Here is a 12,300-nt window from a genome sequence, read left to right as displayed (position 1 = left end):
TCAAGATAGAGAAAAGGTGGCACCCACCAAGATTAAAACTTGAGGGAGGCTCATGCAGACAACTACTGTCAGTTTAAAGCCATCCCTCCTTGTTCTGTCCCTACATGCCCTTGGCAAGCATCCCTCTCTGGATTGCGTGTTGGCCCCTTTAGACACTGGATGACCATTATGAGGTCTCCCCACCGCACCTTCTCCAGGCTGAAATCTCATTTCATCTTTCTTCATTTATCCTGAAAAATTCAATTCTCCAGCTTCTAAAGGATGAATTTAGGTGCTGGCGTGGAGATTGTCATTTAAGGAAGCCCTTTCAATGAGCTGTAGCTCATTTCCTTTCTCTGGGAGGGTCCCAGCTCCACCAGCAGCAAGGCAGTGTCATCTTAGCTCAGCTCCATCCCGTGGGCTGTGGTGTTTGGCACAGAGGTAAATCAGCTGCTTTGTGTAAGGACAGATCATACAACAGCATTACCATAACCCCATTGTATTTGACAGCAAGGCTGCTCAGTTAATGACACAAAGCCTTACACTGTGGGTGTGTGGCTGTAGAGATAAGGGAAATGGAGCTGTTCATTGCTGAAGAAGGCACTGCAGTGAACATACACCACCTGGGCCACACTGGAACACAGCAACTATTTAACAACTAAAAGCTTTTCTTCACCTGTGTGCTAAAGAAACAACCCCAAAGGTGTTCTAAACCCAGAAGGGAGCTGGTGGAGGTGGAAGAGAGGTTGAAGTGATGCAAACTGAACTGACTGTTAAAAGCAGCTTTAATAAAATGTGTAGTGATTCAGGAAGAACACACTCTTACACTGCTGAAGGCTTTTGGTAGCAGACAAAGTGCCTTTTAGGACAAGATGCTTCTTGAAGCTAAGGATGGATTTCAGGACCTTCTATCTACAACCCCATAAGGTTACACCATTGCTACCATTTCACCACGGCCTCTCACAGGGGAGATGGGCTGACGAGCAAAGGGTGACCGCTGCAGCTCACCCTCCCCAGTCAGAGGTACGTTACAGTAGGTTCTTAGAGAACACAACCCCAGGAAGAAAAAATACCAATATATATTACATAAAGTACTCTCACGTATTAAGTTTTGCATTCTGAAGGCAGGACAATGGCCCAGAAGCCATCTGTACACGCTGGTCACCCCTTAGCTGCGGAGGGTGGCCAACCGCGACTGCATCGCCTCGATGTCTTCCTCCTCGTCCACAGCAGCCGTCGCTCCCATGGGCTCGGGCTCTGGAAGAGCATCTGTGACTTTACTGGGTGCTTTACCCAAGGCCCCTGCAAACAAAGGGTGTGCGTTAGGTCTTCGTGGTGAGATGCAGCTGAAGGAATCCAGCCACTCGCTTCTGGTAGAGGCTGGGCACAAGTGGCTGACTCAGTATCAACTTGCTTGGGAGAGGCAGGAAGGGAGCAGCTCCCAGCCAGGAAACAGGATGGGGAAAAGGGAAGCAGGATGTGAGAAACAAGGGAGGGCAACACACCAGGGGCTGGGCATGGGGCAAGAGCAGGGTAGGTGCTGTGGAGCTGGGCATCTCACACCACCTCACAAGAAATCCAGGCACGGAGCATTCAAAGCATTATCTCAGTCAAGTAAGAGCCAGTCAATCATGACTGCAGGAGCTGGGGTTTGTGATTGGAATTTGGGTTTGTGTTATTTTCTCTCCCTCCCCAAACCCTCAAGACCCCAACAGCACTTTACAGCCAGGAGTCACCACTTGGCCCGAGACTCGAGGTGATGCAGCCAAGTTCATTTCACAGCTTCATTAATAACAGCCTGTCCAGTCAGTCATACACATTCCCCCTCATCAGGAGGATGCACAGACAGACACCGAGCTGCTGCAACCTCACTGATGAACTACACGGACTTCACTGAACCGCACCGGCCTCCTCATCCAGTGCTCCCTGAGAAATCAGTTTCCAAAAGCACTCTGCCTGGTGGCAAAGGCCAAGACACCTGAGGGAGAGCACAGCTCAGAAGAGAGGATGTGAAGTGCTGTGTCCTGCTGAGCACAGCAGGGTCCCAGCTCTGCTCCCAGCCAATGCGAACTCACCAGCTGTGATTTCAAACAGGATTTTGTCAATTTCCATCTCTGCTTCCTCTTCCATTTCCTCCTGATCCTCCAAGCTTTCAAAGGTGTCCTCCAGCATCTCTTCTATAATTCCAGCCTAGCAGAAAGCAGAGAAGGCAGTGTGTGATGTGCTTGTAATGTGCAGCAGAGTAAGGACACGCTTCCTACTTCCTCGTTCAGGTTATGCCTATCCAGGCATAACAACACAGACTTCCTGGATCAAGCCCATCCCACTGCAGGAGGGGGCCTAACACCCCTGCCTCCAGTCTAAGTACATATATGAGCTTGCTAAACATGAGCACCTTGTATGCAGGCAGCCAAGAAGCCACCAGCATCCTGACCTGTATCAGCACCAGGGTGGCAGCAGAACCAGGGCAGGGATCGTGCCCCTGCACTGGGCACTGCTGATGCCACACCTCAAATCCTGTGTTCAGCTCTGGGCCCCTCACTACAAGAGAGACCTTGAGGTGCTGGAGCGGGGCCAGAGAAGGGCACGGAGCTGGTGCAGGGCCTGGAGCACAAGTGTGATGGGGAACGGCTGAGGGACCTGGGGGGTTCACTCTGGAGAAGAGAAGGCTCGGGGGGGACCTGATTGCTGCCTACAAGTGCCTGACAGGAGGATGGAGCCAGGAGGGGCTGGGCTCTGCTCCCAAGGAACAAGGGATGGGACAAGAGGAAACGGCCTCAAGCTGCACCAGGGCAGGTTTAGATGGAGCTGAGGAACAATTCCTTCCCCAGAGGGTGCTCAGGCATTGGAACAGGCTGCCCAGGGCAGGGCTGCAGTCACCGTCCCTGCAAGCGTTCACACACCGTGGAGATGAGGCCTCAGTGCCATGGGTTAGTGGTGGCCTTGGCAGTGCACAGGGAATGGTCATACTTGATCATCTAAGAGATCTTTTCCAACCCAGCTGATTCCATGACTGTACAAGCAGTGCACAGGAAAAGCAATAAGAAAAATGAGGACTAAACACCCGTGTTCTCACTCAGAAACCCTCAAGGTGTCATTGTTGCTCCACATCTGAACATGCTCCAAGCCCACGAAATACAACTGCAAACCTCAGTACAGCACACAGACTGTACAACACACTGAAATCAGTGTTTGACGCAGCTTCCCTTTCTTCTGCCTGCATTTAGGGATTGGACTAGATGAGCTTTGAGGGTCCCTTCCAACACAAAGCTATGATTCTATGATTTGAAAACTCCCTCTGCAGGGTCTATGGCCAAACTGCTCTGGTGCACAGTGGTAAAATGAGTAAGAAATCAAACTGAGTTGCGAGAGGGGAAAAAGCAAACCAGTTTTGGTAGTTGAAAAGATACCAGCCACAACAGAGAACCAATGCAGCTCACAACCAGAGCACTTCATCCCATGGAGACACTAAGCTGGATGTTCTAAACCCAGTATCAGAGCAGCCATCGTTGCCAAGATGAGACTTCGAGCTCCCTGCTCCACAAGAGGCTGTCAGGGGTCTCAATGAACATTTCCATCCTGAAAGCAGGAACTCCATCCCCCAAGAGCAGGGAAAAGCTGAGGGCCATGGCAGTCACTTGGCACTGCTGCCAGCCTCGCTCCGCCCCTGCCCATGGGACTGGGACAACCAAGCCACAACCGCTCCGCATGGGGATGGATCCTCCTCCTTCCGTCCTCAAACTCAGCAACAGTTTTATACCTCAAGCTCTACACCAAACATGCTGCAGGTATCATCTACTCTGCTAGAGAATCCCAGCTATTAAGTGCTGCTTCAATCTGCATTCATTAGGGCTCACACAATCCCTCTGACAAAGGAGCCACCTGAGTGATCTCACGGCACAGTAAAGACCAGCTCCTGTCCACCCGGATCCTGTTGTTCTAGATCTTACCTTCATCATCTCTTTGGACAACTCCCTCATCGTTGCTTGGATTTCAGGGATTTTGACTAGGTTTTGCATAGCTTTCATGACTTCTGTGCTCTTCTGCAACGAACCTGCTACTCTCAGCACCGCTGTGAAGGACAGGGAGAGGAAAGCTTCAATGATTCATGCACCATTAAGCAGAGCAATGACATCCTCCCTACATGGACACAGATGTGTTTGAATCGGGCAATTTATTTCAAAAGAGAAACTTGCATCCCCCATCTTCATAGTGATTCTTCCCCTCTGCTCTGCTCTCACGAGAACCCCCTGCAGTCCTGTGTCCAGCTCTGGAGCAACAGCACAAGAGGGACATGGAGCTGTTGGAGTGAGTCCAGAGGAGGCCACGGAGATGCTGCGAGGGCTGGAGCAGCTCTGCTCTGGAGCCAGGCTGAGAGAGCTGGGCTGGGGCAGCCTGGAGAAGAGAAGGATCCTGAAGGGGAGACCTTAGAGCAGCTCCAGTGCCTAAAGGGGCTACAGGAAACCTGGAGAGGGGCTTTGGACCAAGGCCTGCAGGAACAGGCCAAGGGGAATGGCTTTAACCTGCTCGAGGGGAGACTGAGATGAGCTCTTAGGCAGAAGCTCTTCCCTGTGAGGGTGCTGAGGCGCTGGCACAGGGTGCCCAGAGAAGCTGTGGCTGCCCCATCCCTGGCAGTGTTCAAGGCCAGGTTGGACACAGGGGCTTGGAGCAAGCTGCTCTAGTGGAAGGTGTCCCTGCCCGTGGCAGGGGTTGGAACTGGGTGAGCTTTAAGGTCCCTTCCAACACAAACCAGTCTGGGATTCTTCATTCATCTCTGCCTTCCTTGAAAACTCAACTTCTGCCCGCATCAGAAAAAACTGCATTGATAGCAAATGTCCTGGTCCTGTACAATTAGCTGGAGCACCCAGGTTGGCTGCAGAGAGATTTGCACCCAGATCATAAGAGAGTGATCCCTGAGGACCTCCTGCCCATATCCCTCACAGCCAGAGGTCTTGCTGGGGCTTTCACCTTCTGCCCAGCACCTGGTAGTGGGAACTAACTCTGCCACAATCCCAGCCTGGTTTGTGTTGGAAGGGACGTCAAAACTCATCCAGTTCCAACCCCTGCCACAGGCAGGGGCACCTTCCACTAGAGCAGCTTGCTCCAAGCCCCTGTGTCCAACCCAGCCTACTGTGAGGTTCCTGCTATTTGACTTGGCAGCTTCCTGCTCACAGGGAACTTACCTGTTTGTGTATAAAATGGTCACTCCTTCATGAAGCAAAATGAAGGTACAGCAGATACTTACTTGTCATTTTAATGCTTCAAGAGCCTGACACTTGTAATGTTAACAAACTGACAGAAGGTTTGCCTTTAGTGGTTATTTCCCCAAGATTAATACAAACCCCAGACTGAATGTTAGATTCCTTCCTAAGTGGATCAGAACATTCCCAGCAGGATGAAGATGCTGCCGGTGGTAGTAAGGAGGAGGCTGCTGTGTTTCCTTTGAAATGCACCTCAAGGATGGCCACTGCTTTCCCTTCCTCAATCAGGTACATGCTGAGTCATATTTGACCTACCAGAACATTACACCGAAGGTTCACATTGAAACACCTCACTTATCACTCATCCAAGTGTTAAAATCCACTGGCACTGCTTGGATAATGCTGGGTAGGGGGACATGCTCTGACATCAGTAGCCTGTTAACCCCACCAAGTCTTTCCCTGTCTTTAATGCTTTCTGCTCTGCTCTTGTTACAGGCTGGAACACTCCAGAGTCTAGAAAATACTGCAGGAAATCTATACAACAGATGTCTGATGGGGACGAGGAATGAGGGAATGTGCTGGTGCTGGAGGAGCACAAAGGACTAAGTGGGGTTTGCAGAGAGCAAAGATATTAAGCCACAAATCTATTCATCCACATCAAGGAAATCAAACACTGCCCCCAATTCTCCATTTGGGGCTTAGCGAGTGCCACAAGACTCTTGCTAGAGAAAATGGTTTACCAGATGAAGGGAATCCTAGTGCAGGAAATAAACCTCATGCCACAGATCCTGCCAAAAAAAGTAACAGGCTCCAGAAGGACACAAGGATATTGGGCACACACTTGAACTGCTCAGGAACACACTGAAAACATGCCCCAAACTACTGGAAGGAGGTTCTGTTTCAGAGCACACAAACCCCAATGTCACTGCAGCCCTCAGGCTCTGAGGAGAGGTGATAGATTATCTTAGAGGAAACACAATGAGGATCTAGGGAACAACGAGGAGTAGGGACCCCAGGAACTAACTGTGAACTCCCCGGTTGCTTTGGAGCCCAGGGTGGGAAACCATCCACACAGGGCAGTGGAAAGGTCTGCACACTGAAGGGGGTTATTGCCTACAGGGATATGGGACTCATTATGGGATGTGAGGGGAAAAAGTGTTGTGGACTCAGGAAAGACTCATGACAGATCTTTTAAGGGGACTGCAGGAATGTGGCTGGACATGAAGAATTTACTATGGGATTTTTAAGGGAACAACCATAGGGAACACACACACCTCAGGGGTCTGCAGGACCAGGTACCAGCTCAGGCAGAGGAGTTGTTCTGGGGCCAACTATCAGACAGTCAGCTTAGACTGGGCATCTGACAGCAGCTCCTGGAACATCCCATACCTTGTATGCGTGTACATACGTGTTCTACTAGGGCACCTTAGTCCTAATCAGCTGAAGAGCAAGACCAGGATTGAGTGTCAGTGCTGTTAATGCCTGTGTGAGAGCTGTGTGTGCCTACAGGGGAGCTGGTAAAGGCACTGCAGTGAAGCATGTGTGGCTGCATATGCCTGCTGGGACCAAGTGCTCAGCCTGGCTGGATGCGGGGACATGGAACTGCAGCAGCCTCATGCCTCTGGGACTGCTATGGGAGGAGTTTCCCTGGGTCCTGAAGCCCAGGAATCAGCTGCCTTTCACAAGAGCAGCACTGCTTCCAATTCCAGCTCTGCCTGCACTTGACCTTGACTCAGACCTCACTTCTAACACCAGAGGAGTCATTGTGCTTGTGCTCAGAAGTTGTTCTTACCAAGCTGGTTCTTCATCCCCATGAGAACAGAGTTCATGTGAGCTTTGGATGCATAGAGTTTGCTTACGGCCTTTCGGGAGCGGATCAGTTCCTTGGCCAGGATCACACACACATCTTTCTGACCCTTTTTGGCAGCATCCTTTATTGACCGCTTCACCTTCTCCTCTTCCCTCTGGATATCTGGAATACAGAAAATACACAGCAAAGAGTGACAAGGTGCTAAAGGATGTGGAAGAGAAACCAGTCATTTGTTGGGGGGTATTTTCAATGCAAAGAATCATTTCTGCTTGATTTCAAACTCCCTCTGTTGCTCAAAGACCTTGTTCTAAGCTGTTTTACATGTCAGCTGATTAATTCAACTGAATATTAATAAGGGATTTCTCATTACTAGACATGCAGCTCCGTAATTCCCTCTGCAGCCATGAGTACTGTAAATGACTCTCCAGGAATATTCCTGCATTGGGCTGAGCTAAGATGAATCCTCAAGGTCCAGTAAGAAAAAAGCCATTACTTGACTTACAACTTCAGAATGACTTCCTATTAAACTGGCCTGATGTACAGATAGATAAATACTTACACAGACATAGAATACGTACACACATAGTTCAAGACTGATTTGCTGTTTATAAGGTTACCTCTTCATCACTGATAGTCCCACTACACCAGGAAGGAACAAAGCTGTCACAAGCAGTTTAAAACTCAGTCTCAGAAGCCAGGCAGGCATTTCACTAGCAAACATACCTACCTACATCAAAGCTTAACCCATATGACCACCTTCAAGGGAATTTGAAGGCTGCTGCTGTCACTTTCTAAAGCCCTGAATTGTGTTCTTAAAAGATACATTCAGAAAGGATGTAGAAGGTTGATCTCACAGAGTTACAAAGCTTTAGATGTACACTGCCTGCAGAAAACAGCATAACCACTTCTACAGTGAATTCCTAAGTTACTGAGAACTCTTAATTCCTGCCCAAAAAAGCCTTCACCCTTGCAGATAGACCTATTTATTCCCCTTGTCAGGCACAAGTCGTGGAGCCTCAACTGGACGCCCAGCCAAGTCTACACTTGTGCCTAAGGAGTTAAGGTCTTGAGTTTCTGCTGCTCACCCTTTAAACACACGTGCATTAGGTGTTTGTGTGAACTGGCACATTCAGAGCGCAAGCTGGCTGGCACCAAAGCTATGGATGATTCATCAGCAGAAACTACTATGCTGGTAAATTGTTAGATACAACTTAAAACAGCCTGTTCAAACTCTCCTGGTATCCAGCTTCATTCCACAGCTATCATAAGAGCATGCTGGTGCAGGAAAGCTGGCCTAGGCCTGTACTACATGAGCACCAAATAACTGGATGCGAAATATTACGCAGTAAATAACGCTGTTTCTGCAGCAAATCTGATGGGACTGCTCACATCTGCCTTGTCAGGTAACACTGGCTGTATACCTCAAAAAGCCCAGAGTAAGAAATGCAGGAACAAGCAGGGGCTGTATCAACCCCCTTCCTTCTCCAGAGTGAGCAACAAACCAGCTACTGATGAATGTGGATTTAAGAGTCCACAAAAAATTAGCCTAAAGCAAATAGAGAATTCAGACAGTAAGGGTTAGATTCAGCTTCCTGCAAAGAGCTGAAGGAAATGACCAAGAACCATTATTTTCTAGTAAAGAAACAATTATTTCTGTTCAAATTTAGGGGGGGTTGAGTCTTCTTGATTTACATCAGACAGAAGTTACACGTAGGCAGGAATCAGAAGTTGCCATTTCATGAAACAAAGGCATCAACATACTGTGCTTACTGGCAGATGCCAACTGAGAGACTTCAACGCAGCTTCTCACGTGGGAGTTAATGAACCCTGTGCTCAAGGTGAGTCATTCTCTCAGTATCAGCCCGTGGTGTCTTTATCCTAAAGGAGATTTGCAGGATCACAATCAGGAAAACACACTCCTTGCTGCTTTCCCACTATTATTTGGGGGAATGTCCAAGATTTGAAGACTTGTATGTCAGACATGGGAGTGAGCCGAGTCCCAGCGTATCAAAACAGGTAAGAAACAGCAGAAGTGAACAGGAAGCACCAGGAGTGCTCCAGCAGCACTGAGGAATTACATTCACGTTGTCATTACATTCACTTTGTCAGGCTAAACCCACCAAAAGCATCGTGTCACTACAACCCAACTAGCACAGGGTGGCCCCATACTCGAGTACATGCTTTCACTTGTGTGACAAACTGCTGAATAGGAAATAGTGGCACAAATATGTGACAAGTCTTTGAAGGTCAACGCCAGCTATGCGCCTCTGGTGAGCCAGAGTCCCTACAGCCCTCCCTCTGCAGTGCGACCAAGCTCAGACACAATGCAGTGCAAAGCACTGTGACAGAGACTTGCAAACTGTATTACTCCAACTATATTACCTCAAAACATTCTGTTCTGAAGCCACAAGGATACCTTTCATGTCTTCAAGCCCTCCAAGCAACCTACATCGAACAGAAGTCACCACAGAGCAAGAGGCCAACCACAGATGGTTCAGAACAGCGTGCTCTTCTATTAGTAGCTGCACTGACCAGTCAAGTGTTGGAGCAATCCCAGCCCACAGGTCATCCCAGGTGGATCCCAGTGTTGCTGTATCACAATCCCTCTAGTACAGCCTTCCCTGAGGAAACCAAGGTCCCAGCTCAACACGCTGACACAGAAATTGCAGTGATTTCCTGTGGAAGTCTCAACTGGAGTGATAAAGCATGGCAGAGTCTAACAGCCACATGAATATCCTGAAGATATTCTGCTCTTTATTTTAATGGGAATTAACAGAATAGCAGATAGTTGGTAGCTAGCCTAAGCAATTTCATGCTGAAATGTACCTCTTTGAACTCAGCACTCTGAAATACATATGCAGACATGTTTAGAGCTGTAATAGTAATTAGACTTACATCTACATCAAAATACCAAGCTACCACATAACCCAGTATCTATATAGGCCATTACAAGTATTATGGCATGTGTAAAGCTGAGAGAAAACCATAATGTCAAGAAGCCATCAATTGTGAGCACAAGGGTAGTTTGCTCCCAGGGAGGATGTGACCTCTAAAACAGACACTACTAACAAGATCAGCCACACTGCAGCTCTTCTTTGCCCAATACAGCCACATGAAGTGCCTTGGAGAACATAAAACAACTCACAAGTGGAATGAGCATCACTGTATGCTGGTGTCCTGGAGGAGGCACAAACCCTTGTCCTCATTTGGAAAGTGAGGAACAAGGCAGACTTTGCACTGCACAAGCACCTCTCTCCAACCAACTTGTACAAATCTACAAGTGGGAGCACATACAGACCCCCCCACTTCACCCTACAAGTGTGTGGCTGGGGATCAAGGCAGGAATGGAGAACGTACTCCTTGAGGAGTGACTCAAACCAGGAGTGTGCCTAATCATAGAACCACTGACTGGTTTGGGTTGGAAAGCACCTTAAGATCATCCAGTTCCAACCCCCTGCCATGGGCAGGGACACCTCACACCAGACCGTGTCACCCAAGGCTCTGTCCAACCCGCCCTTGAGCACTACCAGGGATGGAGCATTCACAGCTTCTTTGGGCAGCCTGTTCCAGTGCCTCACCACCCTCACAGTAAAGAATTTCCTCCTTATACCTGACCTGAACTTCCCCGGTTCAATTTACACCCATCACCCCTTGTCCTATCGTTCTAGTCCCTTCTCCAGCATCCTTGTAGGCCCCAAATAATAACCAGATGCTGACACTGAATACCCTCTACCAGCACATCCCATGGACCAAACCTGTTTTCAGGGATAGTGGGCAGAACAAAATCTAAACTAGTGTCTATGTGATAATAACTCCTCTGCCTTTCAAGACATCTTCAAGGTGTAACACTCATCATTTAACAGCAAAACTCCCACCGAGAAAAGGATTTTGTTCTTTTCCTCTCTCCTGTTTGTAATTTCCCCAAGCTGATAGCAGCTACTTTTGGTCGGCATGTGCACTACGCCCCAGTACATACCTGTGGAACTCTCTACATGTGGAATTATATACCACACCAATACCATTCATTAAATCCATGTGGGTGGAATTCTGGATAATAAATCCCATTTGAGAAGACGAATTAGACTTAAGAGGATTATGTCTTACTGGAAGCATACAATATTCAAGTTCCTTTGAAAATATTACTTGGAGAACTTCACAGCAACATTATTTTGTGGCACAGACTAAGTCTGGCTCCAGGATCACATTCCTCCCCCTCCTCCTTTATTCCAGATGCAACAGAGCACCCCAGGTGAGCAGATTTCACGGCCTCCCCCAGTTCAAACAAAACCCCCTTGAAGGCAGACAGGGAAAGGAAAAAATGAGACTAAGCACAAACCTCTGATCTGTCTATCAATCACTCTCATTTCTTTCCTTATCTTCAAGGACCATTCATTGACCTGAAAAAGAGAACATGAGGGTTACTTAAAATTCCTACTTTAAAACTATGCTTTCATAATGTGAAGGAACTGAAACACTCAATATCAAAAGAAGCACTTGAAAATGCACCAGCTTTAAGTTATGAGTGATGTTTAAATAGTTCATTATTCAAATAAAACCACCAAACATTGCAGAGATACCACCAATTATTGCAGCCCTCAACATTCAGACAAGGAGTTAAGGAGGACACAATCTGTGAGCTGGAGATACTCACTGCTGGGCCACCTTCCTACATCACAGTGACGTTGCTGTGCATGAGGGATTTCAGCATAAGGTAGAAACGTGGGCAGGGGATGACAGCACCAAGAGTACCACTATTCATTTCAGTCAGAAGGAACCTCAGGAGGTCTCCAAGCCAATGTCCTGCTCAAAGCAGGACTAAGTTCAGAGTTTAGACAGGTTGTATGGGGCCTCAGCCATTGAGTTTTGATACTGTGTGAGGGCAGAGACTTCACAGCCACTCTCAGCATCTCTTCCAACACTTCATCACTCCTGTAGTGAAAACCTTTGCTATGTCCAATACAAAATTCCCCTCTGACCACCTTGTGGTCTATCACAGGGCACAACTGATAAGTACATGGCTAATTCTTCACTACAACCCCATTAGAGGCAGTGAAAGGCTTCAAACCTTTGCCCCTTCACCTTCTCTTCTCCAAGCTAAAACTACAGCAGGATGCACAGGCTGTGCCTCTGTAATGCACAGTCCCAAAGACACTGGTGACAAACATCATTCTCCCAGCACTACATCACACCCAAGAGACAGCCGGAAATAGTAAGATAAAACAAACCACCTGGACCACACTGTGGTAAAAAAGTAAACCCACTTTTTAAGCTCAAACAATCCAGACCTGCTATTAAATGCATTGCAGACCC

General features: G+C 48.1%; 1 protein-coding gene across 2 annotated transcripts in view; it reads right to left on the bottom strand.

Moving 5' to 3' along the window:
* Window positions 1-746: 746 nt before the first annotated feature.
* The window catches only part of LOC130602568 (charged multivesicular body protein 3), a 33,635-nt gene continuing 22,081 nt past the window's right edge, over window positions 747-12,300 (bottom strand). For both annotated transcript variants that reach the window (XM_057415527.1, XM_057415526.1), the window contains 5 exons: window positions 11,327-11,387; window positions 6,973-7,152; window positions 3,930-4,051; window positions 2,055-2,169; window positions 747-1,281 (listed from right to left, as the gene is read on the bottom strand). In XM_057415527.1, the coding sequence (XP_057271510.1) occupies window positions 1,148-1,281; window positions 2,055-2,169; window positions 3,930-4,051; window positions 6,973-7,152; window positions 11,327-11,387 (612 nt within the window). In that variant the 3' untranslated portion in view covers window positions 747-1,147. The remainder of the gene's footprint in view (window positions 1,282-2,054; window positions 2,170-3,929; window positions 4,052-6,972; window positions 7,153-11,326; window positions 11,388-12,300) is intronic.

This window comes from Pezoporus wallicus, unplaced genomic scaffold (genome assembly GCF_028554395.1).
Source record: "Pezoporus wallicus isolate ANWC-B61680 ecotype Strahan unplaced genomic scaffold, APGP_CSIRO_Pwel_v1 contig_8827, whole genome shotgun sequence".
Lineage (NCBI taxonomy): Eukaryota > Metazoa > Chordata > Aves > Psittaciformes > Psittacidae > Pezoporus > Pezoporus wallicus.
This window is presented reverse-complemented; position numbering and strand designations above follow the sequence as displayed.